Here is a 21,339-nt window from a genome sequence, read left to right as displayed (position 1 = left end):
TTATTCAGGTTCTATACTTAACTCATTGCGTACCTTTTCCATCTTCATGTTCTGCTGCAGTAGGTTTTTAGATTTTTGTTACGTAAATCACCCTGAATCCTTTTTTGAGAACTACCTATGGAATGCATAAAGAAAATGAATATGAGGGCACTTCAAAAAGTTCATGGGAAATGGAACTAAAAGACAAGCTTATTCTGATGAAAAAATTGGAATCCACACACAGTTTTATCACAATACTCATTTCCTACGAATTTTTTGAAGATGCCTTGTAGACGTTCTGGGAGGACAAAGATTGTGTTTACAAAAGGTATAACACCTCAATGAGTAACTAGTGATTTCCTGCTTATTACAATCCCATGCTTCAATATGTTAGCTTCTGGTATAGTCAATAAACTATGTAAGCTTCAAATCAAGACCTTGGAACAAGTACCTGTTTCTCTTTTATTGAGCCACCTAGAGAGGAGATAGGTCCAGGAGAAACGGCTTTGATGGAGGAACTCTAGGGAAGTGGTTCCAAACACCCAGGACATGAGCCAGGTTGATCTGGGCTTAAGTCTGCTCTCTGCTCTTTCTGTTCATGACTTCAGACAAGTTCTTTTCCTTTGGTGATCCTGTTTCCGAATCCTTACCTTTTATAAGGTTGTTTGGGTAGGCAAAGTGTGTGTGAAGCATTTAATATGACTTCTACCCACATAGAGTATTTAGCAAACATTAATAGTATCAATGAATAATTGTTTGACTTAACAATCTTAAAGCTTTGACTATAAATGATGATGGACTGCATGAAACAAGCAGAGCCATGAATTTCCACTGAGGGGTTGCTTTTTACTTTGTCCCAGTGTGATTGTGGAATCTGGGCTTTCCACTGTGGATCTGGCCCATGGTTATGAATTTAAATTAATGAGCGCCTGCAGTATATGACTTCATTTCCCTATATCTTCCTTCCTCTTCCATAGAACATTGATTCATGGGAAACTAATGGTTTTGGAAAACACTCCAGATAGAGATCATGTTCATAGCCATATTTCTGTTGCCGCTACAAATAGGGAAGCCATAGCAGTGCAGTGTTGCTTTTGGTGATGGTCACCCACTGGGAAACAAGACACATGTGTGCAAGTCACAAAGGGCCTTGGGGCCATGACAGCCAGTTTCACTGAGGTCTAACTGGAAATGAGCAGCAACTACTGCAGGACCTAATGCAGCTGTGGTCTGCTTTAGGGAGGCCCCTTGGCCATGAGTCTGTGCACTGGCCTGACAAACCACAAGGAAATGATCGTATCTGAAACCCCTCAGGGATGCTGTGTCAGAAAATTTGGCAGGCTGGCGCTGCGGCTCACTAAGCTAATCTTCCGCCTGCGGCGCAGGCACTCCAGGTTCTAGTTCCGGTTGGGGCACTGGTTCTGTCCTGGTTGCTCCTTTTCCAGTCCAGCTCTCTGCTGTGGCCCGGGAGTGCAGTGGAGGATGGCCCAAGTGCTTGGGCCCTGCATCTGCATGGGAGACCAGGTGGAAGCACCTGGCTCCTGGCCATTTGGGGGGTGAACCAACGGAAGGAAGACCTTTCTCTCTCTCTCTCTCTCACTGTCTAACTCTGCCTTTCAAAAAAAAAAAAAAAAGAAAGAAAGAAAGAAAGAGAGAAAGAAAGAAAGAAAATTTGGCTTTAGCAAGAATGTCTACTGCTTCCTAGTCCCATTAAAAAATTATATATAGTAGTTTTTTAAAAAGTTTGGAAAATGAAAAAAAAACCCTATGTTTGTATTTCAAAATTTTTTGCACCAAAATAAACTTTTAAAATTCCATTTTCCATGAGCTTTTCAGAGTATCCTTGCACTGGAGTAGATCAGTTAAGAAACACAGAACTTATTACTAACCCAGGTCAAAATATCGATTCTCCTTACCTATAAGGATCTAGAAACCATGTGGCTTCTTCCAAAGCAAGCAGAGTGGAAAATTCGTAATGGTAGACCAAGGTGCTTTAAGGATTAATAATCTGGGTGTCAAGTGCTCTAACAAGCCACACAGTTTTGAACACACAATAGACAGTGTGAATTATCCTGTACTGAGTGAATGGATGGAGGAAGGAAGGGAGAGGGAGAAAGGGGATGGGGACAGCAAGAAACAAAGGAAGGAAGAAATTAGATGGAAAAAGAAAAAAAAGCATGATTCATAAGCATGAATGACCACAGACAAGATCCTTAATCTGAGCCTGTTTCTCATCTGCTTCTGAGCCTCAGGTTCTCATCAGAAACATTGGCCTGCCTCATTAATTTGATATGAGAAAAATAGAACAATACGATTGAGGAGATAAATGGTTGAAAGCACCTGACAGTCATAAGATCCAGGTTGTGTTAGATCAGCCTCAACTCAATACAATATAATTCCTCAAATATTTATTGAGCCCTGATGTTTGCCTAGGATTTTATCCCTGGTGCTGGAATTGAACAAGCCCTGAATGAGGCAATCGGGCTTATCGCTAGGAGGCAGACCCAGGTTCTGGATCGCACCAGTTTTATTTTACCTTCTTTCCCAATTGGTTCCCCCAAACTGTTCTCTGACTGAATTGTTCCTGGTCCTTGCTCACAGGAAACTCACAGACCTGTTAGGGGAGACAAACTCCAAAAACCTCCAAAATCCCAAAGCAGCATGATAAACCCGGAGGTGGTGGCACACAGGACATGTGTGGCGGGAGGCAGCAAAGACCTGCAGGAGGGGAGCAGGCCACTTTGCTGAAAGGGATGATGTGTGGGCTGAGCTCTGAACAATCAGCAGGACTTCCTGCAGGAGGAAGACGTGGAGAAAGGGCATTCCAGAGACCAGGAGGCATCACGGGAAAGGTCAGATAAACAGGGAAATTGCTAGTTCCAAGTTCTGCCACTAACCAGCTCTTTGTCACTTGTATGGGGTTTCCTGGAGCGCCTTTGGGAGTTCAGTTTTCTCAGCTCAGAAGAAGGAAGCTTGGGGTGGAAAGGGGCCACCTGGATTATCCGTAAATTGCTTCCTAACTGGAAGCTTTCTTGCTGGAGGAGAAAGAATAGGGGCAGCTTTGGAAAGCTCAAGCCATCCTTTTAGGGCATGAGCCCGAAGCCCTAATCTTTTGCGGCAATCAGGATGCCAGGCCTGCTGGCAATTGGAAATGTTCACCTGCATTCTTCCTCCCACTTCACCGAGGGCATCTACTGTTAAGGAGGCGGCAGCCCAGCAGAGGGAGACAGACTAAGCAAGTAACAGGATGATACACCCCCCCCCCCCAACCTTTACCGTGATTGAATCATTTCTAGAATAACAATGATGACGCAACAACACGCATACAATCATGGTTTTTCACATTCGGTATAGCACTGAGTGCATTATATGAGACACTGGACACTTTATGATAAATCAGGCTTCGTGGAGGATGGTTTTGCCCAACTGCTGGCTAATGTCGGCTTTCGGAGCTCAGTGAGGGTAGGCCAGGCTAAGGGACAGCGTTCAGCAGGCTAGGTGTACTCAATGCACTTTCGACTTACAGTTTTTTCTGTTTAAAAAAATTATTTATTTGAAAGAGTTGAGAGAGAGCACGAGAGATCTTCCATCCACTGGTTCACTGCCAAGATGCCCGTGGAGCCAGGAGCTTCTTCCAGGTCTCCCGCATGGGTACAGGGGCCCAAGCACTTCCTTCTCAGGCCATAGCAGAGAGCTGGATCATAAGTGGAGCAGCCGGGACTCGAACCGGCGTCCATATGGGATGCGAGCATCGCAGGCGGCGCTTTACCAGCACCCCCAACGACTTCCCGTATTTTCAGTTTACCTGGATTCAGTGGGCTGTGACCCCGGGGGAGTGAAGGGGGGCGTCCGTGCAGAATAAACTTCCTGTGTGTTTCGGCTTCCTCATCCGGCGTGACTGCCTGAGGAAGGCTGTAAGCTCTTTCAGTCGCCACTTCTGCGTTGGCAGAGTGACAGGCGACCTCTCTTCACCTGCAGCCTTTCCCGGGCCTGCTTGTGGGGCTCCGCGCATGCCCAGTGAATGCACGTCCAGGTGCGGGTGTCTGCAGGTGGGAGCCCCCACCGCGGTGTTCCCGGCGTCCTCGGAAGAGGTGTCTGCGAAGGCGGGCCGCCGGGTCTCCTAGGGCTGGGCGGGACTCGGGCTACATATAAGAAAGGCGTGCCACCGTCCCAGCTGCAGTGGAGCTACCGCCACGGTTGCCAGCTCTGGGCTTGAGACCAGATCCAGAGACGCTGAAGGAGAAGGCAAGGTCTGATTTCTGTGTGTTCTTTTATTCGGTTCCAAAGTGGAAGGCAGGGCGGGTGTGCAGGTGCGTGAGAGGCTGTGGCTGGGCTGGGGTCGCTGACACAACGGCGCTTTCAGAGGGGTCGGGGGAGGAGCTCCGGCAGCTCCCGGCCCTAAGCTCAGCAACGCCTCTCCCCTGCAGGACCCTTTCTCCTCACCACGCCCGGCGCCAGCCTCCGAAGATGCGGCTCCTCGAGAAACTCCGCGCCTCGGCCCCAGAGCCCGCGTTCTCCAACGTGCTTACCCCTGGCCGCATCCCCGAGTTCTGCATCCCGCCGCGGCTGTCCGTGCCCAGCCCGCCCGAGTCCCCGCCCTCGGCTGCCGCCGTGCCCCGCCACTGTGCCGCCGAGCCGGACCTGTGGCCCTGCGCAGCCGACGAGGGTGTCGGCCGCACCGACTGGGACCCGCGCTCGCAGGCCGCGCTCTCGCTGCCGCACCTGCCCCGCGCCCGCACCGCTTACGGCTTCTGCGCCCTGCTCGAGAGCCCGCACATCCGCCGCAAGGAGTCGCTCTTCCTCGGGGGACACCGCGCCGCCGCGCGCCGCCCCCGGGCTCACACCTACGGAGCCGGCGGTGGAGGGGTCGCAGTATCGGACTTCCCCATCGGGCCCCTGCGCAGCCCGCGCGTCGCGGGCGCGGCGCTCGCCACCGAACCCGACGACCACCGCCCGCCCCAGAAGGCGCTCGCCCCGCGGCTCCGCGGCCGCTGCCTCCTGCGCGCCCCTGACGGGCTGCTGAGCCGCGCGCTGCGGGTCCGAGGGAGCCCCGGCCTGGACCGCGCCCGCTCCGTTTCCAGCGGGGACGAGGACGAGGAGCGCGGCGCCGACCCCGGGGCCCCGGCCCCGGCCCCCGCGTCCCCGTCGCCGCCCCCGGGCCCGCGGCCCGAGCGCCTAGAGGCCGAGGGCACCGTGGCTCTGGGACGCGCCGGCTGCGCGCTGCGCCTGGCCGCCGAGTACTGTCCGGGCAGCGGGCGCCTCCGCGTCCGGTTGCTCCGCGCCGAGGGCCCGGCCGGGGGCGGCCCCGAGCCCCGCGCCGTCTGCTGCCGCGTCAGCCTGGTCCTGCAGGCGCCGGGCTCCGCGCGCAAGCCGCGCCGCGCCGTGCTGGGCCGCAGCCGCAAGGGCGCCCTGGACCAGGACTTCTGCTTCGACGGCCTCACGGAGGAGCAGGTGCGCCGCCTGGCCGTGCGGGTCAAGGCCGAGAACAAGGGCCGCGGCCTGGAGCGGGGCCGCCGGCTGGGCCAGGGCGAGCTGCCGCTGGGCTCGCTGCTGCTGCTCTGAGGACGCTCTCTGCCCGCCGGAGGACTGGCGGACACGCGGACGCTGACAGCCACTGTGTACAAAAGAAACGTTATTTATTCGTTTTTCTACCTAAGATGCTGCTTTATTGGCGTTTTAGTTACTTGGTGTTCCCCTTTGCCATCGTTAATTGGTAGTGGAGGTGGAACTTTTTGTATCCTTAGGTGGAAAGGATTGGCTCTGGACCGGAAGCAGAGAAATAAACCTGCCTGCTTTTTTATATCAGTCGTAAATGGTTTTTACGGGGGAAAAAAGGCAAGTTATTCGTTTGGAATCACACCCAATGCCAGGCTTCATATGCACAGCTTCCATGCACTGACGTGGCACAGCTAACGCCCCCTTGGACTACACACCCACTACACATAAGACTCCTTCCATATGAAGATATTTGGGTCGGGGAAGAATAGCTTTCTTCTTGACAAAGGATTTCTTTTGGAAGAGAATGCCCCATTAAAATACTGCTAAGAAACAGCAAAACAAAAACCTGTGGAATGTCTTCCAGCAGGTGATGGCTTAGGGACCCTAGGGAGTTCCTGGTGTCTCCCTCATTCTTCTCCAGGAGCCCTGGGGAGCCTGACCTGCCTTTCTTACCACGTTGGTGTTTCTGTGCCATTTTTCTCCCCACATTTCAAAGGCCTGGGAATTCCATCCGGGTCTCCCATGTGGGTGGCAGGGACCCAGCCATTGAGCCGTTACATACTTACCCCCAGTGTGTGCATTAGCAGGAGCTGGAATCAGAAATGGAATCTGCATCCTCTGCTATGGAACACACACAGGCATCCCACGTGGCAGCTTACCTGCTTTGCCAAAAGCCCATCCCATTTTTATTTGTTGATTTAACACAAGACCTGAGTCCACTGGAAACGGATTAGGCCCAAGGAGTTTATCCCTGGCTCTAGGAACCCACAATTGTAATGGAAAGCACAACAGAATAATAAACAGATTGGAAGTCGAATCCTCATTTTGCTACCTGCCCTTAGTCTGAACTGGGGCTAGTCAGCCGGTCTCCCCAGCCTCGTTTACCTCATTGGTGAAGGAGGTGACGGCGGTTTGTGTGTGTGTGTGTGGGGGGGAGCGTCATATTTACCCCAGAGGGTACAGTGAAGATGTGTCTGACAAACCAGCTGGCTCTGGAATGCATGTGCAGTGTGATAGCAAATCTGGAAAGTCTGGCGCTGTTCCTGAGTTGGTGCTTGGGAATTAAATGTTCCAGGAAATAAACGGATTAACATCTCTTTGCTTTCCGGGTTCTGCAGTGGAGGCTGGCGGGATAGCTGGCTGCTAGAGACTGACGGGTTAGAGGGGCTAGCAATGGGAATGTGGTGCCCTCCAGGGTTCCGAGAGTCAGTTTCCCCAGAAATAATCATCAGCACTCGTTCTGGAGCAAAAAACCCTCTAGGGTTGTTTCTGAAACAAGGTTCTGGTCAGACTAAATACAAATCCCAGACTTTAAATAGTATTTAAAAAGGCGAAAGGGCCGATAGAGAAAACACTGCAGAGGCAAATTGTCCAAAGTTGTGTGGCCAGTGTGTGTCACTGAGCTCAGGCAAGAACCAAGCTGTCCTGAGTTCCCTGAGGACTTGTTAGACCCTCTGAGTGAGGATGCTAACACATCGAGAGGCACACCCCAAAGACTCAGAGTCCAGACCAGCTGATGCAAAAGCAAGAGGATTTATTCGGCGTCTGCGCAGACGGGCCTCCTGAACTCGGGAGTCCAGAGAGCGCCCCCAGCACAGAGCCACACGGTTTATATACCCGCAGCGACCAATCAAAAGCACTATAGTGTCCATGCACACAGCAGTCCAATCCGTGAGCTGATCATGTGAAAGGCATGCGTCTTCTATCCAATCAGCTACGGGATCACATGGGAGGCATGCACCTCGTCGCCATTTTGTTGCTTACTTCAGCAGTTCCTTTCCCTGTCAGCGTCATCTTGTTCACCCTGAGGAGGACGACGTCTTGCTCCCTTCGTTCCCCTGGAGGGAGAGCGGCGTCCCGCTTCCCACACTGTTATTTGAGTATTAGGAGGCATACAAACTGGGTTAGGTCTTAGCACAGCCAGGCACAAGTGTCGCAGCTAGCTAAGCATAGGGTCCCTTATTTTTATAGCTGCACCTAATTTTAGCTCTGGGGGAAAAAGTTTAGGGCTATAATTTTTAAACTTTAATTTTATTTGGGGCAAAGGTGACTTCTTGTTTTTAATAGTGTTAGCTTAAGTCACTCCATCTTGGTTTGATTTTTAAGGTTCTTCAGACTGACCTCCCCTTAGTTCACCCAGCTGCTGACTGTGGACCCCTCACCCTCAGAGAGGTGCAACACTAAACCTAGCAGATGAAACAGTGAAGAAGACAAGCGAACAGACAAACATTAACCAGCTTTACTACAGATTTTGATGACTATCATGAAATAAGCTGGGGATGGTGATTAAAACTGTGTGGACTGGGGGGCTGGCACTATGACGCAGTGGGTTAAAGCCCTGGCCTGAAGCGCCGGCATCCCATATGGGTGCCGGTTCTAGTCCCGGCTGCTCTACTTGCGATCCAGCTCTCTGCTATGGCCCGGGAAAGCAGCAGAGATGGTCCAAGTGCTTGGGCCCCTGCACCCACATGGGAAACCTGGAAGAAGCTCCTGGCTCCCGGCTTGGGATCAGTGGAGCTCTGGATGTTGTGGCCAATTGAGGAGTGAACCAATGGATGGAAGACCTCTCTCTCTCTCTCTCTCTCTCCTTCTCTCTGTGTAACTCTGACTTTCAAATAAATAAGTAAATCTTAAAAGAAGAAGACTTGTGAACTGGGAGGGTGGAAGTGAATGGTGTTGGAAGGGCCCCCTGAGATCTGAAAGAGGAATCATTCATTGGAGGAAATGACTGCTTCCCGCCTGCCTGTGGTGCCTTCGTACATCCCCAGTGAAGTTTCCGATGCTCCCCTCTCTGTTTCTTTTCTTCCAGGCTTCTTTAATCTAACACATTCTTCCTGTTACCTTGGTCATCCTTGGCTCCTCCCTCTCACGTTCCACTTTACTGGGCTATAAATCTCATAGTCTCAGGGAGCCCTTGTCTGAAAGCAGCCCCGTCATCACTATCCACTTAGACTGCTTTATTTTTTCTCCTTAGCATCATGTTATACACACTTTGTAGTTTGATCATTTTCTACTCCATGAGAATGCATGCTTTGTAAAGCTGGGGGCTTGGTTCACTGGTTCCTTGCTGTTGCTCCAGAGCCTAGAACAGGGTCTAGCTTATAGTAGACTTTCATTAAATATTAAGCAAATTGAGTGTTGAATGAGGAAAGAAAGAGGTAAACAGAGAAGAGTAGGGGGCACCAGGCTAAGCCTTTGTAATCCCACATTTAGAAATTCGGTAGAGAAGGAGAGGTCTGTGTGTCGGAGGAAAGCAGCAGCAGCCAGTGAGGTAGGGGAAAGAGCAGGTGTGTGTGTGTGTGTAGTCATGGACGCCAAGACAGGAAGTTGTTCTCAGTAGAAGGAGGTGTCCAAGCAACGTAAGTCCTGCCGGGAGGTCAAGAGACACGAGAACAGAGACACATACGCATCTATTGGCATTGGCAAGATGAAGAGCGGTGGTAACCTTGACAAGAGCAGTTCAAGGACAGTAACGATGACAGGAGGAGAATGCATTGACGTGGATGGAAGGTGAGAACATAGACTGGAAGTTTTGATAGACGAGAAAAGGGGCTGGAGCTGGAAGCAAATGTGTAATCAAGGAAGTTCTGATGTGAAAGAGTCCCAGGCATGCTTGGACTAGGCAGAATGGAGGGAGGCACTGAGAGGGCAGAGAGAGGGAATCAGCAGTAACTGCAGGGGAGTCTTTGGAGAGCAAGAAAGGCTCTGAGCACGTGTGGGGTGAAGCAGTCACCAGGCACACAGCTGTCCTATTCTGCCATGCCCAGCATCCTTGCATCCTCAGCAGGTCATTCTTGGGGTCCCAGGATACTGGCCAGCAACCACTGGGCCTGCCTTCTGATTGTTTATCAGGACCCAGGCTGGGAAGAGGCTTGCTCCTGAAAACACTCCTAAGGCTGGAGAAGCACTTCCCCGGAAAGCCCCAGCAGACTGGTTACAGCTCAGAAGGAACTGCTAACCCAGTTTGAGCCAGTTTCTGCAAGGGTAGGGGTATAGCCTTGGAATTTTCTCTGTAGATGAGCTGTAGTACTTTGCTAAGCCAGGTGCTTCTTACTGTTGGGAGGGAAGAAAGGGGAGGTGTGACGGATCATTAGCAAGGACATGAAACCCCAGCTTCAAATCTAGGCTTTGGCCTGCGCCACGGCTCACTTGGCTAATCCTCCACCTGTGGTGCTGGCACCCCGGGTTCTAGTCCCGGTTGGGGTGCCGGATTCTGTCCCGGTTGCTCCTCTTCCAGTCCAGCTCTCTGCTGTGGCCCAGGAGTGCAGTGGAGGATGGCCCAAGTGCTTGGGCCCTGTACATGCATGGGAGACCAGGAGAAACACCTGGCTCCTGGCTTTGGATTGGCACAGTGCTGGCCGTAGCAGCCATCTTGGGGGATGAACCAATGGAAGGAAGACCTTTCTCTCTGTGTCTGTCTCTCTCACTGTCTAACTCTGCCTGTCCAAAAAAAAAAAAAAAAAAAAAAAAAAAAAAAAATCCAGGCTCTGCCAGCAGTTAGTGTGACCTGGGGCCGATGCTTACCTTACTATGAACCTTGGTTCTGTTGCTTCTAAGATGTTGAGTATGAAGATGGGAAGGGTTAAATGACATAAGTGCATTTAGTCATAGCAAGATTCCTGGTAAAGGGATGGCAGCCTCTTGTTTTCAGAAGTCATTTGAATGCCCATCTCTCCCAGATGAAGGTAATTTTGCAGAATGGCTGCATGCACACCTGTGCTCCCGGTCTTCAGTCTGTACAAAGGGCAGTCTACTGGGAACATGTCTGGGTGGCTGCACTAAGTGACACAAACACAAACAAGAATTACATTTTTCCGTTCCGCTGGTTGTATGCATCAGCCTCCATCTGCCGTGTTCCAGGGAGAGGAACAACAGCTCAGCTGATGTGCGCTTCTCAAGTCAGGCCACCCACGAGGACTGGTCATCAGCTGTGAACCGTGAGGCCTTGATGAAACACCCGCACGGGAACACAAGCCAGTGCTTTCTCTTCTGCTCACAGGGAGAACCGTTATTTGAATTTACTTGCCAAAGAGAGTAGGTTGAGTCTTGCAGATTGGTAGCCATTTCTGCTTTTAATAAGAGTCCGTGTGTCCTGGCACCATCTGTCTGTTCGGAGCCAGTGCCTCATTTGTCCATGTGGTGCTCCAGGTCTCCGCTGCTTCTTCCCCCTCGGCTGAGCCAGAGCCTCCGTGCCTCCCTCCCGTGCACAGTGCCCTCTGCATCCCTTCTTCACCACCAATACCTTCTTCATTTCAATATTTTACATAATTCGGGATTACAGAAAAGTTGCTGAAATACTACAAAGGACTCCCATTTACCCTTCACCCAGATTCTCTGAGTGTTAGCATTTTCCCATGTTTGTTTTTATCACGGTCGTTATCTATACATAATCTATCTTTTGAAAGGTGAGTGTAAACTGAATCCTCATCGGATTGGCTTTCCAAATACTCTGCTCTCACACAAGCAAATTCCTTAGGCGTTTTTATATCATCCAGAATTCTTACTGTTTTTCTGTTTGACAGCCCGCGGGGTGACAGTAACTCAAAAACGTTTCACACACAGGATGCAGCGCTGCAGGTGGGGAGCCGATAGACTCCAAAGGCAAGGAAAACACGAGGGGAGGGGAAGTCTGGGTGCCTGGCTAGATTGCTTTATGTTCTGCACACATGGTAAGTATTGCACTGCACCCCCCAAAATGTACAAGTATGACAGCTTCATCAAAAATTTTAAATAATGAAACAATTTGTAAAAAACAAAAAGAATCCTTAGCATCTAAGATTGATTGTAGTCTCTCCCCTGTCCAGCTCCCCTGATCTTTTCTTCTTTTATCATTTTTGTCATTTAAAAGTGTTGATTGACATGCAATACTCACACATGGACAAATTATTTTTTTAAATCATTACTTGGGGCCAGTGCTGTGGTATAGCAGGTAAAGCTGCAGCCATCCCATATGGGTACCAGTTCAAATCCCAACTTCTCCTCTTCTGATCCAGCTCTCTGCTGTGGCCTGGGAAAGCAGTAGAAGATGGCCCAAATCTTTGAGCCCCTGCATCCACCTGGGATACCTAGAAGAAGCTCCTGGCTCCTGGCTTCGGATTGGCCAGGCTCCGGCCATTATGGCCATTTGGCGAGTGAACCAGTGGATAGAAGAATTCTCTCTCTTTCTCTCTGCCTCTGCCTCTCAAATGAATAAATAAATATTTTTAAAAAATTGTTACTTATTAGAATGGCAGAGAATCAGAGAGCGAGACAGACAGACAGATCTTGCATCTACTGGTTCCTTCCCCAGATGTTTGCATCTGCCAGAAACGGCTGGGGCAGGCCTGATCTGGTGCTGAACTCATTTGTAGGGAACACAACCCAGGTCTCCCACCTGGGTGGCGGAACCCAAGTACTTAAGCCATCCCTTCTGCTGCCCAGGGTGTTCATCATCAGGAAGCAGGACTTGGGAGCTGGTGGTGGATATGGAACCCAGGCTCTCCAATGTGGGACACAGGCACCCTAACAGATGGGCCAAACGTGTTCTCTGTGTGTACATTTTTATGGGTGCAGCACAACATGTGAAGAGTACAAAACCCAGCTTCTCCACTGTATTCTCCAGAACCCCTGTCCCCGGTGTTCCTTGGACACGAGAACAGAGTCCACCTGCTGTCCCATGAATGTGTCTGTACCGGGCCCTAGACAGATCTGTGGTGTGTGAATTTTTCATTATGAGAATGAAATGAAACACTGTTCAAAATACAAGTCCACGGGGCTGGCGCTGTGGCGTAGCGGCATCCCATATGAGTGCCGGTTCAAGTCCTGGCTGCTCCTCTTCCTATCCAGCTCTCTGCTGTGGCCCAGGAGTGCAGTGGAGGATGGCCCAAGTGCTTGGGCTCCTGCACACGCATGGGAGACCAGGAGGAAGCACCTGACTCCTGACTTCAGATCAGCATAGCTCTGGCCATGGCGACCATTTGGGGAGTGAACCAATGGAAGGAAGACCTTTCTCTGTGTCTCTCTCTCTCTCTCTCACTGTCTAACTCTGTCAAGTAAAAAAAGAAAAAAGAAAAAAAATAAGAAGAGGAGTAGCTGGGACTTGAACTGGTGTCCACAGGGGATGCAGGCACTGTAAGTGGCAGCTTAACCTACTGTACCACTGTGCTGGTCCCATAAGTGTATCTTTTAATTTCCATTTTCCACGAATTTAAGTCCCGTCTTATTCCCACCCTTCTTTGTAAAGATGGGCAGCCTCTTGGTATAAGAAGAATGAATTATCGGAGTCGGCATTGTGGTGTTGCAAGTAAGGCCACCACCTGCGACACCAGCATCCTAGAAGGGCGCCAGTTTGAGTTCCAGCTGCCTCACCTCTGATTCAGCTCCCTGCTAACACTCTGGGAAAGCAGCTGAGGATGGCCCAAGTGCTTGGGCCTCTGCACCCACGTGGGAGACCCAGAAGCAGCTCCTGGCTCCTGGCTTTAGCCAGCCCAGCTCCAACCATAAAATAAAAAAAATAAAAAAATAAAAAAATAAAGAGAGAGAGAGAGAGAGAGAGTGAATTCTCCTGCTAGCTGAGGCCTGGGCTCTTTTCTCCACCCTTCCACTTATCACCTGCCTCTTTCTCCTGCGCCAGCACATGCCATGTCAGACCTGAGTAGACTGGGGATTTGCCGGGGCCAACAAGGAGTGGGAATGGAATGGAGCAACAGTGAGGGCAGAGCTTTGTCCTCACAGCTGGGGGCAGTCTCTTTCTCTCTCTCTGTCTCTTTCATGTATGTATGTATGGATGCATTCATGGAAACACACACAGAGAGATAGAGACACACAGAGAGCCGGCTCCCTTTCCCAATGTCCCCAGCAGGGCAAAGCTGGGAATCAGGGACTCAAGCTAGATCTCCCGCATGGGTGGCAGGAACCCAAGTGCTTGTGCTGTCACCACTGCCGTGCAGGGAGCACGTTAGCAGAAAGCCAGGACTGGAAGCAAAACCAGGACTGAAACCCAGGCACTCGGGGCCAGCGCTGTGGCACAGTGGGTTAACGCCCTGGCCTGAAGTGCTGGCATCCCATATGGGAGCCGGTTCGAGTCCCAGATGCTCCACTTCCAGCCCAGCTCTCTGCTATGGCCTGGGAATGCAGGTCCCTGCACCCACGTGAGAGACCCGGAAGAAACTACTGGCTCCTGGCTTCGGATCGGCGCGGCTTTGGCCATTGCGGCCAATTGGAGAGTGAACCAGCGGATGGAAGATCTCTCTCTCTCTGCCTCTCCTCTCTCTGTGTAACTCTTTCAAATAAATAAATCTTAAAAAAAAAAAAAAGAAGAAGAAGAAGAAACCCAGGCCCTCAATGAGATGTGGGCAAACCTAGGGGCATCCTGACTGCCGCGTAAACACCCACGCCTGTGCTCTATGCTCTGTGGAGGAAAGGGCAGAACTTAAAAAAGGACTAAGACAAAATTCTGGAAAAGTCAGAAGCCAGTTTAGGGCTATGCTGAGGTCACTGTAGAATAAGGAATACAGAAATGTTTATCTCTGTGATACGAGGAACCTTAAACAAAACCCAAAGTGTGTTTCTTGAGGAAAGAAATGTAAATAATTCACTTTCATTTACACTGTGTAATGTGTTGAAATACTACAGTGTACTTCGTAAGAATGTCTAGGTATTACATGTTAACCAAAAATTTTTTTTAAAGATTTATTTATTTTACTTGAAAGAGTTACACAGAGAGAGGGAGAGGCAGAGAGAGAGAGAGGCCTTTCATCTGTTGATTCACTCCCCAAATGGCCGCAACTGTCGGAGTTGCGCCGATCCAAAGCCAGGAGCCAGGAGCCTCCTCTGGGTCTCCCACGTGAGTGCAGGGGCCCAAGGACCTGGGCCATCTTCTACTGCTTTCCCAGGCAATAGCAGAGAGCTGGATCGGAAGTGGAGCAGCTGGGTCTTGAACTGGCGCCCATATGGATGCTGGCACTAAAGGCAGCAGCTTTACCAATACACCACAGAGCTGGCCCCCAAAAATTTTTCTAAAAAAGATTTATTTATTTATTTGAAAACCAGAACTACAGAGGAAAGGCAGAGGCGGCAGAGGCAGAAGAGAGAGAGGAGAGAGGAGAGAGAGAGAGAGAGAGAGAGAGAAAGAGAGAATGAATGGATCTTCCTTCCCCTGGTATATTTCCTAAAAGGCCCCAATGGCCAGGGCTGGGCCAGGCTGAAGCCAGGAGCCTGGAGCTTCTTCCAGGTCCCACATGGGTACAGGGGTCCAAGCACTTGGGCCATCTTCTGCTGCTTTCTCAGGCCATCAGCAGGGACCCAGATTGGAAGTGGAGCAGCTAGGACTTGAACTGGTGCACGCATGGGATGCCAGTGCTGCAGGCAATGGCGGCTTTACCCTCTATGCCACACCCTGTCTGATGATTTTCTTGTGATTGCAGTGGAGCTACAGGTTTTGGGGAGGACGATCACACAGGTGGTGTCATGTTCATCACATGTGTAGGGGGTTCGTACTGTCAGTTTGACTTATCACTGTTGTTGATTTGATCACCTGGCTAAAGTAGTATTTGTCAGTTTCACCATAAATCTCTTCCCCCCCCTCCCATGTCATACTCTGGAAAGGTATAGCCCAGAAAGGGGGAACTGTTAAACTCCTTTAGAATAGCTTGTTCCCATAATTACTTGGAATGCCTCTGTGGGAGAAATTAAATAATGCATATTTTTCATTAGTAATTGTGAATTTTTTTATTTATAAGAGAGGGAGCGAAAACTAGTTTCCATCTGCTGGTTCACTACCCAAATGGCTACAGTGGCCAGGACTGTGTCAGGTCAAGTCAGGAGCTAGGATCTCAATCTAGATCTTTCATGTCAGGGTCAGGAACCCAATTAATTGGGACATCACTGCTGCCTCCCAGGCTCCAGCAAGAAGCTGGAGTCAGGAGCTGGAGCCAGGACTTGAATATAGGCACTCTGATATAGGATGCAGGTATCTTAACTGCCATGCCATGCCCATAAACAGCATTTCTTTTTTTAAAATTTATTTACTTATCTGAAAAATGGTTACAGAGAGGCAGAGGCAGAGATAGAGAGGTGTCTTCCATCTGCTAGTTCACTCCCCAAATGGCCACAGTGGCCGGAGCTGAGCAGATCTGAAGCCAGGAGCCAGGAGCTTCTTCCAGGTTTCCTATGAGAGCGCAGGGCCCAAGCACCTGGGCCATCTTCTAATGCCTTCCCAGGTGAACTAGCAAAGAGCTGGATCAGAAGTGGAGCAGCTGGACTCAAACTGGTGCCCATATGGGATGCCGGCACTGCAGGTGGCGGCTTTACCTGCTATGCTATGTCATCAGTCCCAACAGTATTTCTAATGGGAGAGATGTTATTGGATATGTTTTTTATTTTAAAAATCTGATTTAAACTTTGGTGATTGATGCAACTGACGGCAATTGATGGCAGTCAGGTATAAAGGAATTATCTCACAGAGATATTTAGATCCAAATGAATTGGCTGCAGCCACACGATCATGGAACTTATTTTTCAATCTCATCTACCAACTTGTAAAGGTTTTTGCTGACATTCCATGTCAGTTTCCATCATTCCTGATCATTAACTGTAGAGGAACAGCTCTGCTATGGTGCCCTGGTGACGCTGCGTGTGTCCATACAGATCAAGGCAAAGCCTTGAACTGCGGCTTGTCTGATTCCTGACAGGTTGCCCCGTGGTCTTCCCAGAACGCTACAGGATGGGATGCCTGCCAGGAGCTGCGCAGGACCTTTCCCTGTGCACCTGCCTGTCTTCCCAGGAAGGCTGTCACAAAGGAATTTCTGTGGCCACCCAGGCTCTGGGTGGTATACAGTGGTCTGTCTGGTCTCCTCTCAGAATAGGACCTCCAACTGCAGAATCGCTTAGCGGAGTCTGGAATTGCTCCTGAGTGATGAGGAAGGCCAGACGTCACGTTGCTGATTTTCTGTGTGTGTGGCGCAGACTGCAGGAAGCCGACAAATCGGGCTGATCTTTAGCTCCTTATGGAAGTAAGCTGGCTGAAGATCAGAGTGGCTTGTTGTGTCTTCAATGGTTCCAGCAGTTAGGCCCTGGTCTTTGCTTTGTGTGTGCATGACATTGATCAGTTGTTCTCACAAACTTTGAATTCTTTTATTTTCTCTCTCCCTTTCTTTCTTTTTTAGAATAGATTAATTTATTTGAAAGTCAGAGTTACAGAGAGAAGGAGAGGCAGAGAGAGAGAGGTCTTCCATCCGCTGGTTCACACTCTAATTGGCCACAACAGCCAGAGTTATGCTGATCCAAAGCCAGGAGCCAGGACCTTTTTCTGGATTTCTCACGCAGGTGCAGGGACCCAAGGAGCTGGATTGGAAATGGAGCAGCCGGACTCCAACCGACGTCCATAAGGAATGCTGGCACTGGAGGCTGAGGCTTTACCCGCTATGCCACAGCTCCAGCTCCCATATTCTTGTATTTTCAATGAATGGGCTCAGATGCCTACTAAAACCTGTTGTTGGGGGATTGGGCACTCTGGTGTAGTAGGCTAAGCCTCCACCTGTAGCAATGGTATCACATATGGCAGCTGTTCCTCTTCCAATCCAGCTCTCTGCTATGGCCTGGGAAAGCAGAGAAGTAGAAGATGGCCCAAGTGCTTGGGCCTCTGTACCCATGTAGGAGACCTAGAAGAATCTCCTGGCTCCTGGCTTCAGATCGGCCCAGCTCTGGCTGTTGCAGCCATTTGGGGGAGTGAAGCAGATGGAAGACCTCTCTCTTTCTCTCTCTCTCTCTCTTTCTCTGTAGCTCTACCTCTCAAATAAATAAAAAAATTTTTTTGACAGGCAGAGTTAAACAGTGAGAGAGAGAGACAGAAAGGTCTCCCTTCTGTTGGTTCACCCCCCAAAATGGCAGCTATGGCCAGCGCTGCACCGACCCAAAGCCAGGAGCCAGGTGCTTCTCCTGGTCTCCCATGAGGGTGCAGGGCCCAAGCACTTGGGCCATCCTCCACTGCCTTCCCGGACCACAGCAGAGAGCTGGCCTGGAAGAGGAGCAACCAGGACAGAACTGACACCCCAACCGGGACTAGAACCCGGAGTACCGGTGCTGCAGGTGGAAGATTAGCCAAGTGAGCCGCGGCGCTGGCCTCTTACATAGCTTTCATGGACAATAGTTACTCAATAAAATAGTTTCAAACACTTTAAAAAAAAAAGAAGAAGAAGAAATAAAGATTTATTTGTTTATTTGAAAGTCAGTTACACAGAGAGAGAAGGAGAGGCAAAGAGAAAGAGCAGTGACTTGGGGCAAATCTTCTACTGCTTTCCCAAGTCATAGCAGAGAGCTAGAGTGGAAGTGGAGCAGCCGGGACTTGAACTGGTGCCCATATGGGATACTGGCACTGGAGGCGATGGCTTTGCCCTCTACACCACAGCGCCGGCACCCAAACACTTACTTTCAAAATGCTGTCCCCGAAGGTCAGCATTGGTGGATGCTCACATCCCGTATCGGAGTGCTGGTTTGAGTTCTGGCTGCTCTACTTGCTGATCCAGTTCCCTGCTAATGCATCTGGGGAAGACAGCACATGACCACCAAGTGCTTGGGTCCCTGTCAACCAAATGGGAGGCCAGCATGGAGTTCCAGGCTCCTGGCTTCAGCCTGGCTCAAGCCCAGCTGTTGCAGCCAGTTGAGTAGTGGACCAGCAGATGGACGATCTCTCTTTCACTATGTCTCCCTGTCACTCCGCCTTTCAAATAAATAAATAAATCCTTTAAAAAAAGGGGGGGAATACATGCAAAAGATTTGCTTTAAAACAAAATGCCATCCCTAGCAGGGGTTTCTTTGAACCCTGATGACTTTTTCACTTCCCTGCCAATCTCTTGTCTGCTGTACTGGGTTTGTTGCTGCTTTTAACCCCATGAGGCTTAGAACCTTCACAGTTATTGTGCGAAGCATTGGCTTAGCCACATGCTCATTTAAAGATTGTTTGTGTAATTGATATTTTTAAATATCTTTACAGAAGGATTTCAAACCACTTTGCCATTTTGTGGTGGTTACCTTGGTCGAAGTCTGATAATATAGGCTGCAAACCGCGTAACCCGAGCACCCGAAAGTTCCGCATGGCAAAATATGCCGAAAATGCTGTGTTGAGAAGGCCTCCTTCAGCCTCTGCGCGTGGAACAGCCACTGCTTCCTCAGCCACCTGGGCCACGGAGGGGCACCGGGAAGGCTGCTGGCAGGGAGACTCTTGGGTGGGAGAGGGGCCGATTCCTGCAGACGGGAATGGTGATTAACAGAGAAAGGACCATTCTCCCCTGAAGTGTCCCAGGCTGTGCCTCTCCCCAAAGCAAAGGGGGAGGATGGCTTATGGGGGATGGAAGTGAGCTACACTTCATCCAGGAAGGCGCAGACACTGTCCCGATGGTAAGCGCCAGAACTTTTGCCCCTAGAAGTGAGATCCTCTGAGAAACAGAATTAGAGCTGTGCTGGGCTCTCCCTGAGATTGCAGAATAGAACCAACCTTGGCTGTAGAGGCTCAGGCTTACTGCTTCTCTTATTCCTTGCTGCCAGGCAGGAAGCCCAGACTTCGGTCTTGTGAAATCCCCTTAGGGCTGATGGCCTTCTGCAGTAGGCACTTGTTGGGATGGGTTGCAGGCTCCTGGGTAAGCAGGGCAGAGGAGGCCAGGCTGCAGTGGTGGGCATGGTCCAGACCTAGAGCTAGCTGCAAGGTTGCATAAAAGGGCCCAGGAGCCCACTGAGGGCATTGGCAAAGCCAGAGTTAGTACATTTGGACCAGGAAGCCACAGGAGAAAGCGCTGACTATCAGAACACATCTGGGCCTCCTTGTGGATATCAAACCATGTAACTAAAGTAAAGGGTGAGAACAGGAAGGCTAGGAAAGTGTGCCTATCAGTCAGTGCATTCTGACTGTGAGACATGGTTTTAAGTGCTTTCTGTCCATTAAGGCACTTTATATTCAGGGCACCCTGCCTGGCACCCTGTTACTTTCCTACTTTATGGATGACTAAGGCTTAGCATTGCCCTAGATCAACAATCAGTAAGGGTTGGGGATCCTGCTGTAGGCTGGGATGGTGGAGGGAGAAAGTAACTGGGATGGAAGAGGAGCGTGGATACTAAAAGCAAATTTTACCCACTGCATAATTTTTTTGGAGGATCTAGTTTGAAATTTAAAAACCTGCACAGGGGACCAGTGCTATGGCATAGTGGGCTAAGCCCCTACCTGTGGTGCTGGCATCACATTTGGATGCTAATTTGTGTCCTGGCTGCTACTCTTCTGATCCAGCTCTTTGTTTATGTCTTGGGAAAGCAGTAGAAGATGGCCCACGACCTTGGGCCCCTGCACCTGCTCATGAGACCTGGAAGAAGCTCCTGGCTCCTGGCTTCAGATTGGTGCAGCTCTGGCCATTGTGGCCATTTCAGAAGTGAACCAATGGATAGAAGACCTCTCTCTGTCTCTGTCTCTCCCCCTCTCTATCTGTAACTCTACTTCTCAAATAAATAAATAAAATCTTTTTTAAAAAACTGCACAAACCGAAATGTCAAAAGAAAGTTCTAAAGCAATTTACCCTAAGATCTTAGTGCTATAACTTCACCAGAAATCAAATATATCTGCAAATGTTCCAGAAACTTTTCCTGAAAGCCAGTACTGTAAGACAGGACTTTGGCCTAATGGTTAAAATGTCTGCGTCCCACATCAGAGTGTGTGGGGTCCATGCGGGGCTCTGGCTCCTGACCCCAGCTTCCTGCCAATTCAGGCCCTGGGAAAGGAATGATGAGGGAGCCGATAGTTGGGTCCCTGCCATCCATGTGGGAGACCTGGATCGAATTCCTGTTGCCAGCTGCAGCCTGGCCCAGCCCAGTCTGTTTCGTGCCTTTGGTGAATGAACCAGTGAATAGGAACTCTCTCTCTCTCTCTGTGTCTCCGAAATTTAAATAAAGTCTTAAATTAAATCATAAATACAAAGGGAACAAATAAAAAAAAAAAATTTGTGGGACAGTCATCTGGAGACAAAAGCAGAGGAGGACTTTCAGAGCTGTGAATGGAACATCTGGTGTGGTATGTTTCCGTGTAGATCATGGGACAAGGAATGCCAAACAGCTTAATCAGTCCTGTTCTTTGTGTTTCCATTCAGGGTAACGTGGTCATGGTCACAATGTCATTTTTGTTCCAGTGAATAGAAATCCAGAAAGGCATGGAATTAGTGGAGACAGGCAGGAGAGGCTGGTGGAGGAGAGGAGGGGAGGCCTCCCAGCCCTCAGCCACTGAGCTGTCTGGACGGCAGCTGCCTTGTGCAGCAGGCCACTGCTGTCCCTCCAGGAGGAGAAAGCCACGTGTACCAGGGGAGACAATGCAAAGACAAGGGTGGAGCAGAGCTGACACTAAAGGACCCCTTACGTGCAGGTCTGATCCCACTGCCCTCACCAGCTGCTTCCTCTCTCCTAGCTCCCAGGGACCCAGTCTGGTGGAGCCTAACTCAGCTCACACGTCAAGGGCACAATGAGGGTGGAGAATTCGGTCCTCACAGAGGTGGAGGTCTGCTCCACACATGGGCAGCCTGGACTGATGGAGTGGTCTGGGGCAGCCTGCACGTGCCTGGGGGATGCAAGTAAAAGGGGTTGCGTCCCACGGGAAGGCTGGCTTTTTTTTTTTTTTTCGTGGTTTTCTGGTCT

The 21,339-nt window shown here is 50.2% G+C and overlaps 1 protein-coding gene and 1 long non-coding RNA gene across 2 annotated transcripts; both read left to right on the top strand.

Annotated features, from left to right (window-relative positions):
* The first annotated feature begins 3,292 nt into the window (after positions 1-3,292).
* On the top strand, positions 3,293-6,777 carry C2CD4B (C2 calcium dependent domain containing 4B). Its single transcript, XM_002718196.6, has 2 exons — positions 3,293-4,229; positions 4,407-6,777. Exon 2 carries the CDS (start codon positions 4,447-4,449, stop codon positions 5,539-5,541), a length of 1,095 nt encoding a protein of 364 aa, XP_002718242.4. The 5' UTR covers positions 3,293-4,229; positions 4,407-4,446; the 3' UTR covers positions 5,542-6,777.
* A 2,296-nt stretch (positions 6,778-9,073) lies between these two features.
* LOC149123137 (uncharacterized) lies at positions 9,074-14,129 on the top strand. The gene is made up of 2 exons (XR_016217588.1): positions 9,074-9,207; positions 11,220-14,129. It is a non-coding gene; the product is annotated as an uncharacterized LOC149123137 (long non-coding RNA).
* Positions 14,130-21,339: the final 7,210 nt, after the last annotated feature.

This window comes from Oryctolagus cuniculus, chromosome 12, assembly GCF_051225735.1.
Source record: "Oryctolagus cuniculus isolate XC-2025 breed Fujian yellow rabbit chromosome 12, ASM5122573v1, whole genome shotgun sequence".
NCBI lineage: Eukaryota > Metazoa > Chordata > Mammalia > Lagomorpha > Leporidae > Oryctolagus > Oryctolagus cuniculus.
Note: the sequence above shows the minus strand (reverse complement) of the source record. Positions and strands in the feature narration are given on the sequence as shown.

Excerpts from the sequence above, each read along its gene's own strand:
- C2CD4B (XM_002718196.6), top strand. The coding sequence starts at position 4,447 with ATGCGGCTCCTCGAGAAACTCCGCGCCTCGGCCCCAGAGCCCGCGTTC.